Here is a 24,119-nt window from a genome sequence, read left to right as displayed (position 1 = left end):
TCATGATCTGATAATATTTAACAGCATAAGAGTATCTGAGGTTGGATTTTTCCTCAAAGTGTAAATATACTGTGAAACAGATTTCATGACCCATGAGCCATTGATACCTACTGTATAATTTCAAAAATACATCGGCATTAATGCAAAAATAATCATTGTTTTCTTCATTCCTGAAAAACAACACGCTATTCCCATGATTTGGAACAGTTTAGTCTGTGAATTGCTCATCCTCACACACGTTAAATGAACAGCCTGAGATCATGAAATAACACGTGAATTTATCCCTTTCAATAGGCTCACAGGAGTGCAACTTATTTGCATGATGAGATAAATCAAGCGCTCCTTGTGGTTGTTCAAGCAAACAAAATGTGTTGAATAATGAACAGCAGCTTTGGGCTGCAGGCATGAAGCTTCTAGGAATGAGACTACAGTCAGGTCACACGACTTCAGAAACTTAATCCACTGAATTTCTCTTTTAATTTGTTATCTTTCAAACGCTCTTTTCCTTTAATTTGTAGTGTTGTATCAGTTCTGAGGATACAGTAGTAGATAGAGTAGCAGTACAGGACAGTACTGTTTTTTTGCCTTTAATAAAAGTCAACATTTTTTCCCCATCCATTCTACATGGTTAATATTAAAATGTTCTTTCAGTATTTGCATTTTCCTTGATCTTGAGAACTTATATCTCTGACCAAATGAAAAAAAAATCTAAGAAATTTTACGGAAAAAAACTCTCTTAAAGTCATTTTTGGTGAAAAGTGCTCAGATTATAAAACAGACTACTTTGTATTTCCGTTAGGTCAAGGTTTTCCCTGGCTTCTTACATCAGTGTTTCCCAAACAGGGGTCCAGAGACCAACCTGGGGCCTCGAGGAGGTTCAAGCGGGTCCCGAGCAAAGTTTACTCTTACTTTAATTTCCCTCCCTACAAGAAAGAAAGAGGAAGGTCCCCACACTGTAGCTCCCTTTACTTCTTTTAATTAAACATCCCACGTAGTAGCAGTAGCTCGAAACGTCACATGTGAATCAATCAATCAATCATTCAATGATTACTTGGCCATTAATTTGAAATTCATCATATCACCCAAATCTTGAATCCCCGCAGAACAAGTTCATGTCGCCCTCTGCCCAACCCCCATATTTACCTTTCACACCCCCAACACACTGTCTTGTCATCATTGGTTTGTATCCGTTATTGTTTGTTTTTGTCTTTGACCACTTTGTTTGTGTTGTTACCTATTTGCACTAAATAAATAAATAAATAAATAAAAATTCTTGCCCACACAGCATTGGCCAGCGGCTGGCAAAGCTCACATACTGGAAACGAAACGAAAACTCAATCGCTAATAATAATAATCGCTCGTCACACGACATTTCAGTTAGGAAAGCTGAAAAGCTTCGCTCTCAAGCCAGAAAAAGCAAATGACAAAGCAATATTATCACAGTGATTATTCTTCCAGTATTTAGCAGGGTGATATGCTGTATTACCTCCTCACTCCACATTTCTGCTATCTTAATGTGACTTCTTTGTTTGTGTCAATTACAGGCCACCGTAGCTCAGGGGGACAGGGAGAGCTTGTATATGAGAAGATTAGTTCTGTGAATGCTGTTCCAATTCTTACTGATCGCTGATAGCGGTCAATAAAGGTGATAGATTGCTTAATTTTCCTTTTGGTGGTCAAAAAAAACACTGGCTGTTCAGGAAAAAACGTCAAGTGTAAGTGCTGTAATTGCTCAGTGAAAGGATTCAGAAAATTCTTTGTGCCTGCAGCTATTAAAGTATGTGACACTTACACACACACACACATTCATCTATGCACGTTCACTGTTGCTGCCTAATCTGCATAACTCTTTTTTTTTTTTTTTTAATAACACATGCAAAGTATTCCCATTGGCTGACATTCGTTCTGCTTTTTGTTGGATGATGTGCTTCAGAAGCTGCTGTGTGACAAAGGAGTTTCCCTCTGGGGGTCAAGACAGTCGATCACAGAAACAGAAACCCACAAGACCTCGGCTCCTTGGTTTATACCCATAACACATCAGATACAAGACTGCAATCTTCTATTCCCATATCATATATACCATCAAAAGATGAGAAACAATCTTTAAGATACTTGAAGCCGCGGGCCCAGAGTCACGCAGAGGAGACGCTCACATCTCCAAGGCCTCTGGGTTCTATTGTACGTACTGTACATGCATACCAATTAGGGTTCAACCGATACGGGTGTTTGAAAGCGATGCTGATACCAATATATTTGGATTAAAGCTGGCAACAGTTGATACTGTGTGGCGATATTCAATAGCTTTGAATTTGACTGTTTCCGGGCCAAAAATGACAAGATTCTAGTGTTTCCCACCAGAATTTTCTTCTCATCAAGGTGGAAAAGCCTCTGAAACAGCATTTAGAGCATCATGGGACACTAAAAACCCACCACACCTATTCAATGGTAGAGAAGCTCTGGGATACATTACTGCCTTTAAAAAGAAATATGCAAAAAGAATCTAATTTCATTGCAGGTTTGTTGTTATTTAGCTCTGATCATGGAGGAACCTTCAGCAAATCGACGGTAGATGACATGACCGGCCAATTTCCCAAGTTGAATTAAAGGCCAATATCTGTACTATATATCAGTCTAACCTTAATACCAAGAGATACACACAAGACTCCTGTTTGTTATTTGTATGTCCTGCAGAGCCGCCGGGGGGCACAAAAAAGTCGATGTGGAAATTTTGCAAACTGTGCATTCGGTTTAATAATTCAAGCCCTGAAAGTAACTTTTCCTCCAGGAAACAGACATTGTTACACAAGCTCCATCGACCCAGCCTGAGATAGAGAGGATAAGATGCTCGGCCTTCAAAATAAAAGTGCAAAATAAAGAATCTGAGTTCCAAAACAGATTGCAAAACTGTCTAAGCAGGTTTTACAACTGAGAGTACGGGTTGTTAATCTGTGGGGAAAAGATTTAAAACAGAGTACACATTGTTCAAACGTGGACATGAGTTTCAAAACAGAGAGTAGGGATTTCCACAGACTTCTTTTTCAACTTAATATCAAAAATATCCTAGCATCCTGTGTTATCACTCAGAGAGAAACAATCAGACAAAAATCAAGATACTTCATGCAGCGGGCCAAGAACTGCAGAGTCTACAGAACTACAAGAGCTTCATGTCCTAAAATATCTAACACAAGACTTCTGAGTCCATAATCAGAACCAATACCATCAGACAGACAAATAAATAATTGATCGAAGAGGTGGAAAGTAACTAAGTACATCTACTCAAGTACTGTACTTAAGTAAGTTACTGGCACTTTACTTGGCACTAGTATTTCCATTTTTTCCCATTTTGTGAGACTTTCTACTTTTCCTCCTCTACATTTCAGAGGGAAATCTTGTAAAAAATGCAACGCTGGAGTTACGAGTTACTTTACAGAATAAGGTTTTACATGCAAAACATACGATAAGCTCATAAAATATGTTGCATTGTTAGAGTTTAAACTCCCCAACAGTATATGGAGCAGTTAGACCGACATTAAAATACTTCTTGCAGGTTAATGCTTCAATCATTTAACTCTCTGAAAGAATGAGGACTTTTACTTTTGATACTTAAGTACATTTTACTGCTAATACTTCTATACTTTTACTGAAGTAAACTTTTGAATGCAGAACTTTTACTTTTAATGAAGTGTTTTTCCATTATGGTATTTCCACCACTGTTCGATCGTATATTCATGCAGCGAGCCCAGAGTGACGAGTGGACACACAAACAGATCTACAAGGTCCGACCGCATCTTTACAAACACCAACACACAACCTGTTTTCCTTTGCCATTTTGCCATAACGAATAGCATCAGACAGAGAAAAAACAAATCTATAATCTTTATGCAGAAGGTCAAGAGTTGCCGCATGAAGATTAGACAGATCTACAAGGCCACACATACCAGCAGATACAAGTTTTCTGTTTTCCATTACCATATCCTCCACTATTACACAGAGGGAAAGAAAAACCATCCAGGATATTTCATGCGTTGAGCCCAAAGTCGCAGAGGAAGCACTCACAGCGATCTACTGTATGCATACTGTATTCCAACATATACACACAGGACTTCTGTTTTCCAATATTACCATATCCTTCACTGTCACATAGACACACACACAAAACCAAAAAAAAAAGAAACAATCACAGAAGATGCTTCACGCAGCGGGCCCAGAGTCGCAGACGAGCGCTGCATACTGATCCGCCGAGTCCATCTGTAGGTACACAATGCACATTCTGCCTTTTATTTACCATATCCTATACACACCAAGAGAAAAAAATAATGAAAGACGATTCCTCCATGCAGCAAGAAAACACACAAAGCCTTCTGATTTGTATTCCCTCGGCTCACACGACCAGAAAGAAAAACACAAAACATACAAGACCCTTAATGCAGCAGACATGCAGAAGAGAGACTCCCATACACATCCACAAGGTTTCTGCTCGCTCCTGTGTAAAAGCCCATAAGACATGCCATCAAACACACACACACGACCTCTGACTCTGACTTCCTCGTGGCCTGCCTGCCTACCGCACCATCCCAGAAGAAATAACTGTCTCCATGCCTTCGTGCGGCAGGCCCAGAGTCACAGAGGAGACTCACACACACAGATCTACAAATAGTACAGAAACACAAGAAGAGCAGCAGCAGAAAGTAGCCAACAATAAAACATTGTGTCTGTACTGGGCAGCTCCCCAGTGTGTGTGTGTGTGTGTGTGTGTGTGTGTGTGTGTGTGTGTGTGTGTGTAGCTGTGTGAATGTGAAGCGGGGCAGCGGTGGAAAAGAGCAGCAAAACAAAATCATCCCTCCTCAGATCCTGTTACACCGTTCGACCTCCTCAATCTGTGATGTTCAACACTTTCCAGCAGTTATTTTGTGATGAAGTGCTGGAATTTTACTTTTTTGGTGAACCCACTCTCCCTCAACCTGCCTCGTCTACTTCTACTAAAGTTTGTGTTTTCCTACGTTTCCCAGAATGCCTTTTGACACTCAAACCCCATCCTGTCTTGCTGCTGCATTAGGGCCAGTTGCATAAAGATAGACCCAGTCTTAGACTTAAATCTGACCTTAAGGGGTATCCTAGGATGTGGCAATTCTTAGTATTTCTGGTGATTTTGGTACTTGGAGGTGTGAAGTAATCACAGTAAAAAAATGGAATCATGTCACTATGCCGTTTCCCCACAGTCACCAACTATAAGACACGCCCCCTTGTACAAGCCAGTCAGATTTTGCTCCAGTTTCTATGTAGACACTGGACTGTCTGAAATTGACCAATCAGCGCTAAGAGGAGGGCGGGCCTTCCAGAATGGCCAGCCAATCAGAGCAGTAGCTCATTAGCATAAGAAGCTGCTTATGTAAAACGATCTGTTTTCTTGTAGGTGGGAAACAAACACTGGGAAGTGAATAGCTAAAGCTATAACTAAACGATTTTTACTGAAAAAAACTTCACAGATGTATTTTATAGACACCAGGTAATTATATAAAATTGCTGAAAAAGCAAATGATACCCCTTAAGTTAAACTTGCTATAGACACTATACTACTACTACTTCTTGATTGTTGTAGGTCTCTAATGTGTTGTTTCTGTCTCTAAAGACTCTCTCTCTTCTTCAGGTCTTTCCAAAAAACAAAGATTTGCCGTCTTTTATGAAACAGCTTCAGCATTTAAACTTCCCATTCTGACAGTTAGGCCGACTCGTTGCCATAACAACAAAGTTCTTAACTCAAGATTAGCCAGGAGGAAGGTGGATAACTTTCCTTCCTCAAAATAAGTCTGTTGTAATCTTTAAGTAACAGACAGTCTTAATAAGCCTAGTTCAACCTGAGAATCTAAGAGAAACTGGTCTCTCTCCTCTTCTACGATGGATTTCTCCCTGTATGATTGTTGAACGTCTCTTGGTGCAAAATGGCGGCTCTAGAAAGAAGCCCTCGCTCTTTGATTCTGAGGGACTGACACCAAAACCTGACGTTTACCGCTGATGTTTTACATCCCGAAACATTTTCTCATATCAAACTCCGCTGTAGCTGCTGGAAATATCTGGAGGTGAAGAAGAAAAATACACCAAACTACTAAATGGAGCCAGGAATGAAAGATACATCGGCAATAGCTGTGTTTTTTTAGCAGTGATTAAGTGTTTTAGAGTGGAGTTTTCCTTTAAAAGAAAGACGTTTTCTGCCATACGAGCAATACACAAGTGTCTTCTACATCTATAAACTACACTTTACACCAGATCCCTGCTTCCTCTCTCTCTGTTATCCATTAATACCTTATCGCTCTCTTGTTTGTTCAGATGATACCTCAGATTAACCACAGGGAGTATTTGTTGGTTATTAATCATGCGTGTCACGTTGCTCCCTTCCGTTATCACAGCTATCTGCTCCCTTCATCATCACTACTGTGTTCCCCCGCCATGCAGATCTGTGTGCAGCCGCTGCTATCTGTACACTGGATTGAAAAAGAGAAAAAAAAAACTGTTGTTTCAGCTTAAGTCTGCAAGTAATTTAGCTCCGCTGAGGTATTTCAATAAAGAATAAATGAGAGATTTCTGAACTGAACTTAAGATTTGCACTAGGGATATTTATATGGTCGGACTACTTTAAGCGGTCATATTTTCTGGATTTTAAAGGGAAACAATAATGTGTTTTTACTGTGTAGGAAGTCTTCATGCAGGAGTGGATATTAGACAGCAGGAGGAGAGCGGTAGTGATGGTTAGCGTGTCTAACTGTGACTGGGAACAGTTATAAAGAATGGGTAAATGTCCATTCACCAGAAGGGGCCTGTGAACAGTCGGCTACTACACACTGAATATAAGAAAGTTTCACCAAACGCTGCAGCTTCCACACAGCAGTTCACTTTGCATTCCAGATCAATACGATATGCAAATCACTGCAACTTGTGTTTCCAATTCCAAGAGTAGCTTCCCTGAGTTTTCTATTAAAATATAACAAAGTCAAGTGTAAGGCAACGGAGTGATAACTGCTGAATGGGAAACAAACTGTGAAAAATGACAAGCTGTCCAGTGATTTTAACTTGTTTCCAGACCGATCAGCTTATTTCATGATATTTTCAGTCAAATTATCTCACTGCACTGGCAGATAATCTTGTTTCAGTAAATTTCACTTGATATTGATTCATGCCAATATGACTGCTTCCAAGAAATCATCATAAAACAATGAAGAAAATCTGGAAACAATAAACTTTCTCCAAGACAATTTACTTAAACATTTACTTTTACCAAGTAAATGTCCTGAAACAAGTTACATTATCCTGAAAAAAAATTTCAAAATTTGTTGAAACTGGTAAAATTATCTGGATTTCACACAAGAAAATCCTAAAATAAGCTTGATAAGTCTAGATACAAGATGAAATACCTTAACAAGTTTGTCAGTGTTTGCAGTGCAGCTGATGAATTGTTCACTTGCGTCATGTTGCACTCCAAAATGGATCAAAACTTGAAGAAGGGATGCCAAATGGCCGCCACAAAATGGCCACCACAGACGGAAGACGCAGCGTAATTAAAGCAAAGGACAGCGCGGCGTAGAGAGAGATAATATTCTACTTACATCCCACCATCATCATGGCCACAGAGAAGATCTTCTCTCCGTCCGTGGTGGGGGCGATGTTGCCGAAGCCGATGGTGGTCAGGCTGGTCATGGTGAAGTAGAGCGAGGTGATGTACAGGGAGTCCTTCCCCGGGCCGCCCTCCCATTGGCCAGAGCCACTGGCGTTGTAGCGGTAGGGCGAGCCGATGCTGATGGCCAGCTGGTAGAGCCAGCTGTCCATCTTGATGGTGTTGGTGGCCTCGTCGATGACCTCGTAGTCTCCGATGCTGTACCTGGTGGAGGTCAAAGACAGGTTTCGGTAAAGACAGGAGCGCAGGTCATGTGTGCCGCTTTAACCCTTTGCACCCTTATTTTCCCCTTACATTTCCCCTTAAGTACCGTCTTAGAAAAAAAACATTTTCTGTACAACAATGTCACATCCATATTCTGTTCCAACACTTAATTGAAGCTACAGCTACTGATACTGAGTGAAATATTCAAACCAATATGTTTTTTGTGACTGCACCATTACATGAAATGGAAAAAATCTAGATGTCTTGTGCATCATTTTATACACATTTCTTTGTTATTCAGCATGACATATGTAGTATCTTTGGAAACTTTGGGATCTTGACTACAATTTAGAATAAATTTCTGTGGGTTTGAAGAAAGCTTGACCGCATAACATGCGTTTGTAGTGATGCACCTACCGATCGGCAGGTTAAATTGATTGGAAAGGTGAAACAGTATCAAATGCAGCTGTAACACATTTGAAAAAGTTTGCCGTGCTGTTTAGTGTTGCTGTGTATTTGGTGATTTGAGGGGGTGAAGAGGAATGAAACTGTGAAATGTGTTCCTCTTGTGTGCTATAGACTATAGGAGAGGGAGGGGAAAACGACAATAATCCTCACCAAATATGAGCAGTTCACCCATCATGTTATCATGTTATATGACTTGGAACAAATTGAACAAATCCAGTAGAAAGTCATTCAGCAGCAGATGCTTCATAAAGTACTAGATATTAGATGGGAGTGCAGAGGCGATGGTTAGCATACATAACCAATTAGGAGGAAAAAATTGGTAAATTCCCATCAGCCATCAGGGATCTGTGAATGGCACTACACAGTGTTTTCAGTCACACAGCAGAAAATGTCCATCTTAGCAAGCCATTTGATCTCATGTTGAGTCTATTCATATTATCATTACAAGTGAAGAAATCTGCCAATGGCGGTGAGGTCATTGTACTTGGTTGCAATGAAGTTTCACGAATTTACTAGAAACAAGTGACAATATCTGGAAAACAAGGCAGAATAAGAAAAACCACTCTGCCAGTTTCAAGAAAATTTCACTCGATTCAAGAAAATTATTGAAACAAGTAGATTTGCGTTGGAAACACATGGAATGGTCTCATGCTGTTGTCAGATTTTTACACTTTTTTTTAAGAAAAACAGTTATTTAAGACTCAACACGAGATTAAATGGCTTGTTTTTTTTGTAGTCCAGAAGCCGGTTGTACCAGATGCAGGCGAGCCAGTGGGCCACCAGGCCGAACACGCAGACCAGCAGGACCAGAACCGCGGCGCCGTACTCCAGGTAGTGGTCCAGTTTCCTGGCGACCCGGCCCAAACGCAGCAGACGAACCACCTTCAGAGAGCTGAACAGACTGCTGATGCCCTGGAGGGGGGGTGGAAAAGAAAGAGAGAGGAGGAGGGAGTGGGAGGGAGAGAGAGGGAGAAGACGGGAGGTAAAGGGAGAAGGAGGGAGGGGGAAGGAAGCAGGAGGGATGTGAAGGAAGGAGGTGGAGAGGTAGGGAGGGAAACGGCGAGGGAGGCAGAGGGAGATGGAGGCAGGAAGGAGGGAGAGAGAGGAGGAGGAAGGTGGAGGGAGGGAGGCGGGGGCAGAAGAGAGGGAGGAGAGGGAGGAAGCCAAGAGAGAGAGAGGGGGAGAATGAGGATGGAAGGAAAGGGAAAGAGAGAGGGGAAGGGAGAGGGGTGAGAGAGAGAGAGGGGGAGGGAGGAGAGAGGCAGAAGGAGGAAGAGAGAGGGGAGAGAGGTAAAGGGAGAAGGAAGGGGGGAGGTGGGAGGAATGAGGTGGAGAGGTAGGGAGGGGAAAGGAGAGAAGAGAGAGACAGAGGGAGGGAGAAGGAGGGAAGGAAAGGGTGGAAGAAGGAAGGAGAGAGAGAGAGAGAGGGAGAGGACGGGAGAGGGGGTGAATGAGAGAGAGATGAGACGGAGGAGAGGAAGAGAGAGAATTGACGGGACGATAGGGAGGGAAAGGGAGAGGGGTAGGTGGAGGTAAAGAGAGAGAGGGGAGACAGAGGGAGAGAAGGAGGTAGGGAGGGAGAGAGGAGTAGAGTGAAAGAGAGAGTATTAAGTATTATCAAAACGAATTGTTTCTTCTGATTTTATTAGACCTTTTTATCATCCTTATTGTTATTGATTACAAAGCTTTGGCAATATATACTGAACTGTACTTCATGCCGATAAAGCCCTTTGATTGAATTGAGAGAGAGAGAGAGAGAGAAAGAGAGAGAGAGAGAGAGAGAGAGAGAGAGAGAGAGAGAGAGAATATGCAAGTCCAAAGTTTTGGGGAGAAGAATGAATAAATAAAGAACTAAAGAAATACATACAAACAACGGTGTGCTACCTTCCATCTTGCCCACCAATGAATACTTTCATTTATCCATTTCTGGGAAAAACAAAATGCTACCTGAGTCAATACTTCAAAAACAGAACTATTCAGTAAGCAGAGGTGTTAATATCTTTGACAGTAACCCAGAGTGTGCTTTGCTTTCGTGTCAGCGAGCATTTTCTAAGAACAGGCATGAATCTTTTCAAATACGTTGGATGCCTCAGTTAAACGGTGCACATTTAAGAAAGAAACTAGACTCCACGCTGTTATATTCCAAGTCACACTGCGATATCCATCAAAATAATCTCAACATGACATTTTGTCCATATCATGCAGCTAAACTGTATGCCGAGCTGCTCTAGGGAAACCAGAAAAGGTCTTTGGAAAAACAGAGTTAAACAATTGGTATTTTCTGGCCAAGCTGCAAAGGAAGACTTCATCCAAGAACTGATCATGAACCAACACAAACCACAACCCCATGCCTCAGCCTAACCTCAAACAGACAGGTAAATCATCAATTTATAAGATATAGTGATATTTGACTTTGCAACTTGACCAGAAAGTGAAAACCAAAGCAGAGGTGAAAAGCCTGAGGAAACAACAGAATGATATACAGTAACTGTTTTTCTCTAATGCACAGGTGTGTCTTGCTGCATCCATACTGGCACCAATGGCATGTTATTTACATCATGTTGGTTCAGTATCAGTAGTTTGGTGTGAGTACACAACAGGTGTGCTGGTAAAGCACCTGAATTTACTTGGTACTGGTCGCTTTTAAAGGGTGCAGTCAGGACCAAACCTGCCCAGTATTCTAACAGAAAACCAAAGGGTGCTGTTGGGACCAAACAGAAAACCAAAGGGTACTGTTGGGAACAAAGGGTGCTGTTGGAACCAAACAGAAAACCAAAAGGTGCTGTTGGAACCAAACAGAAAACCAAAAGGTGCTGTTGGAACCAAAGGGTGCTGTTGGAACCAAACAGAAAACCAAAGGGTGCTGTTGGAACCAAACAGAAAACCAAAAGGTGCTGTTGGAACCAAAGGGTGCTGTTGGAACCAAACAGAAAACCAAAGGGTGCTGTTGGAACCAAACAGAAAACCAAAAGGTGCTGTTGGAACCAAAGGGTGCTGTTGGAACCAAACAGAAAACCAAAGGGTGCTGTTGGGACCAAACAGAAAACCAAAGGGTGCTGTTGGAACCAAACAGAAAACCAAAGGGTACTGTTGGAACCACACAGAAAACCAAAGGGTGCTGTTGGAACCAAAGGGTGCTGTTGGAACCAAACAGAAAACCAAAGGGTGCTGTTGGGACCAAAGGGTGCTGTTGGAACCAAACAGAAAACCAAAGGGTGCTGTTGGGACCAAACAGAAAACCAAAGGGTGACCTTACTTTACTTTTATTGTTTATTTTTGCATGGACCATGCACAATTAAAATTGCCCAAAGTTAGCTGTCAGCTAATTTGCATCTGTAGTCTCTGGGCAGGGGTGCAATCAATAAAAGAGCAGTGTTACTATACAACAAAGTACAAAACCTTACACATAAAAAAGCCAACAGTAGTGAAATATCCATTGCCAAGACCCATGAAATAGTATATCAGATAAAATCAGCCATACAAGGCAATCATTTGACTTGAGCCACAGCTTCAACTCTGATTTAAAAGCAGTAAAGCTTTCGGACTCTCTGGTGTTGGAAGGTGTGGAGTTTTCCAGACAATTTTCCAGCTGCTTTTGAGAGAAAAAGCTGATTGACCAAAGGCTGACTTCCTGAACTGTGGCACCCAGTCACCTCTCACTGAAGCTCTAGTCTCCTTAACGTTGTCTTCAGGGAGAGTCAGACCTCCGGATCAGGGAAGAGGTGCAAGATCATGAACAATTTTAATTCAACAAGTTATATTTCTGTAGAATGTTACAGTGAAGGTAATGCCTTGGCTTTTTATCTAGTACTCTAGTACGGGTACAGCACAATACTCACACTATACCACAGCTGGCACAGTACTGATATTGTGCCATAGCAGCTCCAGTATGGGAACAATGCGGTACTTGTGCAATGGAAAAACTTTATGAGTAAATAAGCCTGGAGCATCAACAACACGCCATATTTTTCGTGTCAGTGCGTATGAATGGGACCGAACAATAAAGAGCGCTATAGTTCTTTCACTAGCCATACTGTACATGTTCGCCTCACGACACGTCAATGCTGAGGTGTCCGAAAGAAGAAGCTCCATCTAAAAGCAGAAACGTGTTTGCAGGGGGCATACACACATTTACAACTAAACACACACGAACATATGCACACACACACACACGTCACATGTATATACAGTACACACACGCAAACATGAACTCTCTGGGGTCGAAGCTCATTTTTGTGATATCGCTATACTTTGAAACTGGCACTTTTTTAACACTTAAAAACTATTGTAACCCCCTTAATGCTGAGTTCCTCTTATTCAGTACAAACTCTGCTACAAGCGTATATTATCATAAATATGAATAATCTAAAATTTATTTGTGCAGCACTTTTCAAAAAACAATGTTTACAAAGTGCTTTAATAAAACCCAAAGAGACAGTGATGTAAAAGTACCACAATTCAATAAAATAAAGTTGAATAAAAAAGAATAAATAAATAAAAAATAGGAATAAATACAAATGGCCCACAAAGTCAGTTCAAGACTCGATAAAGCTGCTCTCAAGCCCTTAACAGATTTTGAAATTCATGTTAATAAATTGAAAAACTCATAGAAAAATGTCAACAAAGAGAGCATTTTTCTTTTTCTTCTTTCTGTTTCTTTGTCATACAAGCAAAAAAAATATTCCTAAAAATATGACGACAGGTTGTTTATCGTATGATAACAGTGACTCCGCTTTCACATGCAAACAAACACACACACACAGATAAAGACAAACTAACCAGTGATTCACACAGCCAGTCAAAAGCATATACCCACACACACACACACACACACACTCCATAATACCTGGCAGCTTTTTCAATGCATTTATTTCCTCTCCTCCTCTGATATAACTAGCACATGTTCTGGCTCTTTGTTCTCTGCCACACCACAACTTTCCCAAACAGAGGACGCACAAACACAACCGGATGAGAGTGAGGCTCAAAACAAACAAAAGCGATCCTTCTCTATAGAGCGAGCGGGAGCCGGCGGCCCGCGGCGATGGCGCGCTCTGCACTCTCCGGTTTAAACACAACCAACGCTGAAGCCGAGGAGGGTTCAGCACTGCTCAAACAAGAGGCTAAATGTTTACCAAAGTTGGTCTCAATTACGAAAACAGCGCCGTTCCTCATTTTGAAGCACGGAGAGATAAAAGCGGATGAAAGCCAGCATGGTTATCTAATGATGTAGGCTGCGGTGTTACGTAAAAAAAGGAGAGAGACTGCTGAGTCCTCCCTGCTCTCTGCACCCCCAGCCTCAGTCCGGGCTTCACCCCCGTCCCGACGTTCATTCTCAGCCCCCGTCGCTCCATCCTCAGCTGCACACCGCTTCATTCGGGCCCTTGTTCCTCTTTCCACCCTGACTTAGCCACAGTAACAGCATTAGTCATGAGTCCTGACCTCACCTGCTCTTTTAAAGGTCCCATAGTATTCAGTTTTCATGATTTTTCTCAGGATACAAATAATAGTATTCATGATGTTTTGCAAATGCATGCAGTTTGGTTAAAAGGATATTTATTCCACACAGTCACATTAGCAGTCAGTGTTACCAACTCTCTTCCAAGGAAAGAAGTTATTGGCTGCTCAAAACATAGGTAGAAGTCACCAGATGATGTCATATGTTAAGCAAATATGAACGTATTTGCTACAGCCCCCCGCTCCCCTGCTATGCTGTGTATGGGACAAGCTGTGATCGTCAGACCTCTTTGGATTAAACAAGCAAGTAGCGCACATATCCACATCAGCGTCAGTCGTACCAATTTATCGCCAAATGCTTTGGGAGTCAACACATTAACGTTTTTCCCCTTGGTCCCATAAAGTAGCTACAGTTGTTGCTAGTCGCTTTTGAGAAATAAAGGTGCCAGAGGGTCTGAAAAGTCACTAAATGTTGTGATAAAGACACCAAAATGGCAACAGTGATACCAGCTCCTCTGATTCAAAAGAGACACACCTGCTGAGTGGAGGCTTTCTGGGCAGGTGTCAGTTTAAATGTTGAAAACTTTTCTAATTGGAAGGATTTTAGCAGTTGTTTAGTGAGGGAAGCCAATCAAGACCAGTTATGCACTGACTGGAGTTAGTCCAAAACTGCTTGTAAAAAAGGGTGGATTTTTATTTAACCACTCAAACAAAATTAAAATTTAACAAAGTCTACATTAAACATCTTTTAAATAGAAGAAAGTTGAATTCCTATAATAGGGCCTCTTTAGTCTTCCCCAGTGTTGTCCACCCCCCACTCCAGCCTTCAGCCCCAGCTCCATCCTCAGTTTAAGCCTCTCTCTCCTGTCTAAGCCCATGTAAGAGCTCCACACTCAGCTGCAGCCCCATCCCTCCACATCCTGACTCCGGTCCCAGTTTCAGACCCAGTTCCTCACAGCAGCAGTCCTGGTGCCAGCCATTAGCTCCGGTCTCCCGGCCCTCCGGCGCTCCGGCCCTCACGTCTGCCTCTGCCCTGACAACGACCCATCTCTCCAACACAGAGTTTCTCCACCTTCTTTCAGTTCAATTCAAATTTTATTGTCCCATAATGGAAATTTGGCTTTGCAGTTAGGGTTTACATGAAAAGAAAACCAGTTACAAGACAAAGATACAGCACAAACACAATAGGTCCCAAGCCACATGCTTTACCCTTCAATCCAATCCTCACCCTCACCTTAATCTTAGTCCCCAGAATCAGTCCTAGACCAAATCCCTTCACTCAAGCTGCCAGGTCTCCCTCCACTCTTCCCCAAACCCCAGCAACAGTCCTCAGCCCTTCTCTGGATACGTTCACACTACAGGTGAGAGTGGCCCAAATCTGATTTTTTTTGCCTACATGTGACACAGATCTGATATTTTCAGAGCAGTGTGAACACCAAAAAACACCTGGAATCTGATCTTTTTTAAATCAGATTTGGGGCACGTTGGTATGTGCTCCTAGATCCGATTCATATCTGATACGCTGTGGGAGTAACCTGAGTGTGACCGGTCAGATCGGAGTTCATGTGGTTTTTACTTCACACTCCACAGCAGATCACTGTCTGACACTCTGTGCTGGAGGACAGCAACAGCATGGAAGTTATCTTTATCAGCAAACGAGGCCTCATCCGACCTCCACTGCAAATATTCCTTAAAACTTACGCTTGGAGCGCACTTTCACTTTCACTTTCACTTTCACCAGCTTCCATGATTTACTCTCTCGCAAATGTGACGTCATTTGTTGTTGTTCATTTGCGCATACGGGGCGGCCTATGTTAGAGTATAAAAAATGGGCAACTTAATTGACAATTTAAGCAATTTCACCAGTGGAAAGGTGTGTATGCAATGGTCCTCAAACTTCTATGCACTGATCCGTCAATTTCTATACATTGACTCATTGGATGTTTTACAGCTCAGAGCAGATTTGCAGATAGATAGATCTCTGCTCATCGTTAAGAAACTCTGTGAGCTTTATTTTTTTACATTTGGAAAGACACTGTTAATTGCCTGTTTTGTTCTGGGACTTGAATAGGACTCGACTTGCTCTGGTCTCCATCTTGACTTGGACTTGACTACGGTGGTCTTGATTTACAGCTTTACCCCCCGTCCGTCTCTAATCCTCGTCTCAGCCCAAACTCCTGCTCCAGGCTCTCATTTTCTTCTCTCTCATGCCACACAACCCCAGCCAAATCCCCCCAGCCTCTCTCTCTCTCTCTCTCTCTCTCTCCAGCCGCAGCTTCAAAGGCTTCCCCTGGGACCCGGACAGCTCCCAGCTCATATGTAAATGCCTCTAAATTAACTAGCCACAGGACAGAGAGCAACACAGATGAAAAGAGCATGAGTCAAGAGCACGCAACGCATGTTAAATCATGGCTCATAAGCACCTGTTTATCAAAACAGCACCTTGTGAAGTGAGACGCCGTACAGGCTAAGATCGCGCGTCCATCGGGGAGCTCGGGCTTCTTTCTCTCATTATTTTCAAAAGGGGACGACGCACTGTTGCGTGTTCCTGACGGCGCTCGGAGCTTAGCATGTTTTCAGCGCTCAGGCTGTCGAGTGTTAGAAGTTAGAAATATTTCAACTTTTAGCAAAAGAGCACCGTGCTGCTACTGGGTTTTCAACAGTCACTTCACACCAGCAGGAGCCTCAAACAGCAGTAAAAGCTAAAAAAGAAAGATGCTCTTTGGACTCAGGAGCTAATCCTTCTTCCATTAGAACCAGGGTGATAAAAGCCAATAAACTGAATATGAGTGTTTACCACATAATGCAGTTCATAGCAATCAGTTTCATATCATTTTCCACAATATTTTTCTTCCTTTGTCAAATGAAAGACATAAAACATAAATTATCTGTGGGGTTTAGGGAAATTATGCAATTGAAACATTTGAAAATTAGCAGCAAACTGTACGATCTTGTGCCAAATGAGCAGCAGAGAAAAAAATGTTTACAAGGTAACCTGCTTCTCCTCAGGGGCAGACTGTCATTTGTTCCTTTCTTTCTTTCTCTCCATCTCTCCATCTTTCTGTCTCCATCCCTCTACCCCCATCCATCCACATTTTCCCTCAATCCCTCCATCGCTCCACGTTTTCATCCATCCATCTATCCATTCATCGCTCCATCTCTCTCTCTCATTGCTTCATCCCTCCAAATTTTCCCTCCATCTTCCCGTTCCTCCACATTTTCCCTCAATCATTCACCCGCTCATCCCTCTGTCTTTCTACCCATTCATCCCTCTATCCACCAATCCCTTCATTATAATTTTTTACATTTTAGTCATTTAGCCGACGCTCTCATCCACAGCAACTCCGCCCTGCCGTTCCTCCATCTCTCTATCCATCCTTCCATCCCTCTATCTCTCCTTCCTCCATTCCTCTGTCTTTCTACCCAATCATCCTTCCATCCACCAATCCCTCCATTATATTATTTTTACATTTAGATCATCTAGCTGACGCTCTTATCTGTAGCAACTCCATCTTTTCATTCCTCCATCTCTCCATCGTTCCCTCCATCCCTCATTCCTCCATTCCTCTGTCTTTCTACCCGATCATCCCTCCATCCACCAATCCCTCATCACAGTATTTTTACATTTAAATCATCTAGCCGACGCTTTCATTCACAGCAGCTCCGCCCATCCATTCCTCCCTTCCTCCTTCCCTCCATCCCTTCCTTCCATCCCTCCATCTCTCCATGCTAACAGGCAGGAGTGTTAATGCCGAGCCCGACCCCCGACCGCGTCGTGCTGAGCTTCCTCCCGGCTCTGTCAGCTTGCCTGGCCGTGGCGGTGGCAACATGCACGCCACGCAGAAAGGTCAGGCTGGATTAGGCCTCGCTGAGCCGCCGCGCCGCCTGCAGACACAAGCTGTGCGCTCCCAACGGCCTTCCAGGGACCGCCGTGACAGCAGGTGGCTTCCCCAACCCGCGGGGGGTTCCTCCCTGCCTGCACCCCCCCCCCCTCCCCCAACACACACACACACACACACACTTCCTCCCTCCTCACACCACCACTGCCACTGCTGTGACCTCCGGGAGCATCAGCACAACTCCTTGTGAAAATGTTACATCATGTTTTTTTTTTTGTTTACAGCCTCAGCCTGACCACTGCTGCTGTTGCTGCTGAGTTGTAGTGTGACTTGGTGTGTGTGTGTGTGTGTGTGTGTGTGTGTGTGTGTGCATGTGTGTTCTTGTACTTCTATACTTATGAGAAACAAATTGTCGCTGTCCAGTGAAAACCTCATATCTTCAGAATGTCAGCTTTTCAGGAACTGAGGAAAAACAACCTTGTTTTCAGCTTGACCACCATGCATTTCACCAGTTTTTTCCAATGCGTTTTGAAAGGTCAAGGGTGAAAGAAATTTCTTAACACGTAGAAAAGCACGGAAACCTTCAACTGAGGTTAAAGTCAACATGAATTGAACTCCCTTTACTTTTAGTTCCTGGAAAACACAGTATCTTTAACGGTGACCTCATGCTGCACCAGTAGGCATAAATATACATTTCTAACCAATAAAACCATCACATATTTTTTAAGTCCCGCCCCTCCCATCAAATCAAACTGCCTTCTCTCACTGACTTGATCTCCCATTGGTTTACACTTTTGAATGATCCCTCACTGTGTTATGTCCCGCCCCAACATCCTAGTAAAAATGGCGTTTCATGGGGTCTTTGAAAGATTAAAATCGCCATGGTTGGAGGTTTTCACATCAGCGAAACAGCGAAATGTCCTCACAAGCATGGAAAGATGAGGAAAATCCTCCAAAGTGAGGTCATTTTGTCAGTCTGCACTGCTTTAAGAGGCGAGTTTAGGGTTAGGACTTGGGTTTAGGGTTAGGATTAGCATTAGGATGAGGTTTAGGTAAGTGAAAAAGTTAAGGTTAGGCATGTAGTGGAGAGGGTTAGGGGTTAGGGAATGAATGTAGTCGATTAAGGTCCTCACAAGTTTAGCAATACAAAGAGAGAGAGAGCACATGTATCTACTCGTGTGGGAAGTATCTCTGGCTTGGTGTTATGTGTCTTGAAAACATACAAAAAACAGAACAACTTCCCGCCTGCTTCAGCCAGCGGAGACAGCAACGTGAGGATTCAGTCTGCATCGAGCCTATAATAATCTCTATTATATTTTGTTCGCATTGCACCTCACGCCGCCCACACTCTGTCCTCAGTCAGCATCCATCCATTCTTCCATCCCTCCGATACGGGGGAAACTGCAACGAAGGCGTCAATTTAGCAGAGAGGGGAAGAGCGACTGTGTTCCTGTTTTAGCGGCTATAAATTTGCGTGCCATTGATTTCCTCTCAGCCCGTCTCCCCCCGCTCAACGCCGCCTGCTTTTAACAGGGAGTGGAGAAACGTTAACAGAAGCTCCACCCGGCGGGATCTCATCGAATCCATCAGCGACCAGCGGAGAGAGAGGCCAGAGGAGGAGAGGCACCTGAACCGACACGCAGCGCCGGTCCAGACACCGACTGGAAAATCCACAATGCACCGCTACGATAAGCCTTTCAGTCCGATCTGGACCGCGCATTCACCCGACAGCAGGGGCGCACGGCTACGAGCTGCCTGGACAAAACACTGCAAAGTTAGACACATTAACACACATAAAGAGGCACAGAAACACACACACACACACACACACACACACAAAAGCATACCTGGGAGCCGGGTTAGACCGATATATCACTTTGCCAATATATGGGGCCGATATTGGCCTTTAGATACAGATTCAGATTCAGAAAAACCTTTATTGGGAGGAATCGTAGTGTTGAGTGTTGTCAAAACAAATTATAAAAGTACAGGATAAAATAAGCTACAATATAGATTAATGTAGGAATTATAGGAAATATATGAATTAAAAATAAAAATATAGGAATTCCTAATTATAGGACAATACTCATATGCAATGCATCCTTTATTTAGTTAATTAATTAATTAATTAAGTCTATAATTATCATCCCTGAGATTATAACACAATGAAACATATCTGGCAGCAAGTATCATTGTTTTCTCCTCCTCCCCAAGAGCCTATTGGCCTTTAATTAAATATAGAAATTATATAATATCATCCACCTCCAATATGATGGAGGTTCCTCCCTGATCACAGCTACATAAAAACAGGAAACCCTGCAATGACATTTTATTTTCTCAGCACATTCTATTTATTCATTTAATAATGTTTAAATAAATTCTTAATTATAAAGGCAGTCATCTGTCTCACAGTTTCCCCTGTTTGGTTTTAGTTTCTTGTACTTTTATATCAAAATACAACATTCACAGATATCACTGGTTGTATAGAGGGAGGTTTATGCACCTTACAGGTTATAGATCAGTCCTTTCACTCAGCTTGAGATCTAATTAATTCAGCAGGCAATGAAGTGGAAAATCACCTTTAATGGACTTAAGGCGGTATTGATATAACTTCTCAATATCTGACGGTGTGTAGATGACTGTGAAAAATACCCAGAACGCACCTGAGAAGCATCCCAAAGTGGAACATCCAGCCAGACATAAAACAGCCCAGCAGGTTCGGGATCTAAAAAGCTCTCGTTCCCAAAGGCAGGCTCATTCTACAACATTTAGTAAAGTAAAGTAATTAGGCAACTTGCTTTCCCAGACAAAATCGTTCGAGATCAAGGTGCCTGGAGAAAGCCTCTGAGAAAAAGCAAAGATGTTGGATTTCTCCTCCCTCCTTACATTGTTTTTTGTGGGTCGACCAAACTGGGACAAAATTTGGTCAAGATCAATAGTGTGTGGTTGCAAATTTCATAATATTTCTGCCCTCCTACTGACCAAAAAGCCTTCCATGTGTCCCGATTCTGAAACCAAAAAGCTGACCGGTCATTATTAATCTGCTACCTTCCTCTATATCAGATAGTCCTGGTGTTCGGGTCTTGATGAGACTCACTTTAGTCACAATAGGAAATCGTAACTGCATTCCCACTGTTATTATACTTGGTCCTAATTCAATTCTACATGCCAGCAGATTTAAATACATCCATCCGGCCTTAGAAACACTGGGCTATTGACTTCTTAAAGTAGTTCAATAAGTCATTATAGACCTGTAGTGCTTCATCCAGTAGCTTCAAAACCAAACTCTCCATTTTAAAAGTAAATTATTCTCATATTTTCAAATTATTGTTCCCTCTCTCATCCAAATTGCAATCTAACCACCTCTATCGCACCCAAAAAGCCAGTTCACCGCACATTATCAATCAAAAAGCCTCCTCAGCATTCCCATCTAAAAATAGCACCAACTGTTGTTTCGATACCCGTGGGAAAATCTGATCTTTTTCTGTACTTCTGTTCAATAAAATCCGTCGAACTCTCAACCAAAACTGCCTTCTGATCATGCCTCTTCTCACCATCCATCAACACACCGCCCAGTCGTCCCCTCTAGTCACCGAAACGTCCCGCTGTTCCCCGTCTCTAACCAAAAAGTCACTTCTCCATTCGCTGTCCCAACCAAAGAAACTCCCCCTACAGCTCAACCCAAAGGCCTTCTGCCCATTTCAACCAAAAAAAAAACACAGTCGACGCCTTGTTTCTGAACCAAAGAACAGTTTGACAAATCATATCCAAAATGTGTCCTCAGTTTCTCCTTTCCTCAACGAAAGCCCAACCATTCAGCTGTTGTTAAGAGGGTTTGGGAGGGACTTGAAACTGTTTTGTTCCGGAAAGTGAGTTTTGCAAGTCAGAAATCTGGTATTGAGTCCCTGGTATTGATCAGCAACCCCCACAATTACGGTCATTTTGTGCTATGAGGTAGAGCTGAACAATTAATAAAATAAAAAACATCTAAATTGCAATATGAGCTTTTGCAATTTCCAAATCACAGCGGCTGCAATTAGTTGCTTAAGAGAGAGGAGCGTCCAAAAGAGGTTTCTGAACAAGGTGTTTTAGAGCTGCAGGTAATCTTTGGTCTATGAATCAAGTACAATATTGGTGAAAACCTTTCATCAGACTCAAACTCAGTAAATCCTGCTCTAACAAGAACAAAAACAGCTTTTAACAAAATCACTTTTAAATCGAAATTGCAATATTCTCTCAAATAATAGCAATTCGATTTTTTGTCAATATCTTTCAGCCCTACTATGGGGCAGTAAAAGCCTTACTCATTGCCCCTTTAACACCTCCACACACACCTCGCCTTCCTACCGCTCACCACCGAGAAAGCCAATCCGGAAAAAAAAACGCAACCGTACCTCGTCCACGTTCTCGAAGGCGTTGATGATGTCGTAGGGCAGGCAGGACAGCAGGTCGATGACGAACCAGGTCTTCAGGTAGTTCATGCGGATGAGCTTGGGGTCGGAGATCACCTCGCCGCCCGGCCCGACGAAGGTGGTGTGGAAGTTGAGGACGATGTCCACGAGGAAGATGACGTCCACCACGCTGTCCAGCACCAGCCACACGATGTTGTTCTGCTTGGTCTTGAAGGAGACGTTGTAGGGAACCATGATGGCCGTGTAGAAGGTGAGGATGAGGATGACCCAGTCCCAGGTGGTCTTGAAGGTGCAGTAGTGCAGGATGATGTGGGGCGGCGTCTTGGGGGCCTCCTGCTTGTACTGGGGGAGGATGTCGGAGTTGAGCTGCAAAACCTGGAGAGAGAGAGAGATGGGGGGGGGGGGGGGGGGGATTCGGGTGTGTGGCGAGGAGAGAGAGAGAGAGAGAGAGAGAGAGACAGAGAGAGAGAGAGACAAACTGTTACTGTTACTGTTAGTCAGTCAGTGGTGGAAAAAGTACTCAAATCTTTTACTTGCAAATGTAGCAATACCATAATGGAAAAATACTCCATTAAAAGTAAGAGTCCTACATTCAGAAGTTTACTTAAGTAAAAGTATAGAAGTATTAGCAGTAAAATGAACTGAAGTATCAAAAGTAAAAGTCCTCATTCTTTCAGAGTGTTAAATTATTGAAGCATTAACCTGTAAGAAGTAGGGCTGCAACTAACGATTATTTTCATTGTCGATTAATCCGTCGATTATTTTCTCGATTAATCGATGAGTTGTTTTGGTCTATAAAATGTCAGAAAATGGTGAAAAATGTCAATCAGTGTTTCCCAAAGCCCAAGATGACGTCCTCAAATGTCTTGTTTTGTCCACAACCCAAAGATATTCAGTTTACTGTCATAGAGGAGTAAAGAAACCAGAAAATATTCACATTTAAGAAGCTGGAATCTGAGAATTTTGATTTATTTTTCTTAAAAAATTACTCAAACTGATTAATCGATTATCAAAATAGTTGGCGATTAATTTAATAGTTGACAACTAATCAATTAATCGATAAATCGTTGCAGCTCTAGTAAGAAGTATGTTGTTGGTCTAACTGCTCCATATACTGTTGGGGAATTTAAACTCTAACAATGCAACATATTTTATGAGCTTATCGTATGTTTTGCATGTAAAACCTTATTCTGCAAAGTAACTAGTAACTAAAGCTGGCAGATAGATGTAGTGGAGGAAAAGTAGAAAGTCTCACAAAATGGAAATACTCAGTAAAGTGCCAGTACCTCAAAACTGTACTTAAGTGCAGTACTTGAGTAAATGTACTTAGTTACTTTCCACCTCTGTACTCAGTGAAACTTTTTTTTTAATAGGATCTCTTATAGCCCAAGTGAGTTACTCTTCCAAAATTCCCACAGGACTATAAAAGCATAATCAATACACAATAAAACACACCATTAAAAACCTAAAAATATACCCACTATTAAAAACACAGAAATATACATACACACTTTCACTAAATGCTTCATGGACAAATTCGTGACCTGCCTGAGGAGTCAGTCTCATCTTTTAAATCACTTCTTAAAATGCAATCTTTTATAGACTTGCTTTTATGTAATTGTTATTGATCCGGCCCACTTCTAATCTTGTGCTGTTTGTTTTCTTTTATCTGGTTTTATTTTATCTATCTAAAACTATTATCTTATCTTTATGTCATTCTATATTTTACGATTCTTGTGTTTTTTGTTACTTTCTGTGAAGCACTTTTAGCAGCTGTGCTGCATAAAAATAAATAAAGTTTATTATCATCATTATTATTATTATTATAGAGGCAGTGACCAGTGAACATAGTGTTTAAATGTTTTTTAAAGTCTCCTTTGCATAAACACCAAGTAGCTTACCACATACATGTTTGAATCTTTGAGGTAATATAGTTTGAAGTTATAACTGCTTTACCAGTTTGAACCTGTTACTGATTAATCCTGGTCTACTTTTCTGTTGTACGCTATGAAATAGGTTCAGTTCAGTTCAGTTCAGTTCAGTTCAGTTCAGTTCAGTTCAGATCTTTATTGGGGA

At 42.1% G+C, this 24,119-nt stretch overlaps 1 protein-coding gene across 1 annotated transcript in view; it reads right to left on the bottom strand.

Moving 5' to 3' along the window:
* kcnh5b (potassium voltage-gated channel, subfamily H (eag-related), member 5b) overlaps window positions 1-24,119 on the bottom strand; it is a 156,784-nt gene that overhangs the window by 83,604 nt on the left and 49,061 nt on the right. Inside the window, exons 6-8 of the mRNA XM_078289483.1 lie at window positions 22,026-22,418; window positions 9,093-9,250; window positions 7,599-7,870 (exon numbers count right to left, since the gene is read on the bottom strand). Of these exons, the coding sequence (XP_078145609.1) occupies window positions 7,599-7,870; window positions 9,093-9,250; window positions 22,026-22,418 (823 nt within the window). The remainder of the gene's footprint in view (window positions 1-7,598; window positions 7,871-9,092; window positions 9,251-22,025; window positions 22,419-24,119) is intronic.

The sequence above is a fragment of the Centroberyx gerrardi genome, chromosome 17, assembly GCF_048128805.1.
Source record: "Centroberyx gerrardi isolate f3 chromosome 17, fCenGer3.hap1.cur.20231027, whole genome shotgun sequence".
In the NCBI taxonomy this organism is placed as follows: domain Eukaryota; kingdom Metazoa; phylum Chordata; class Actinopteri; order Beryciformes; family Berycidae; genus Centroberyx; species Centroberyx gerrardi.
The sequence above is the reverse complement of the archived record's forward strand: the minus strand, read 5'-3'. Positions and strand labels throughout refer to the sequence as shown.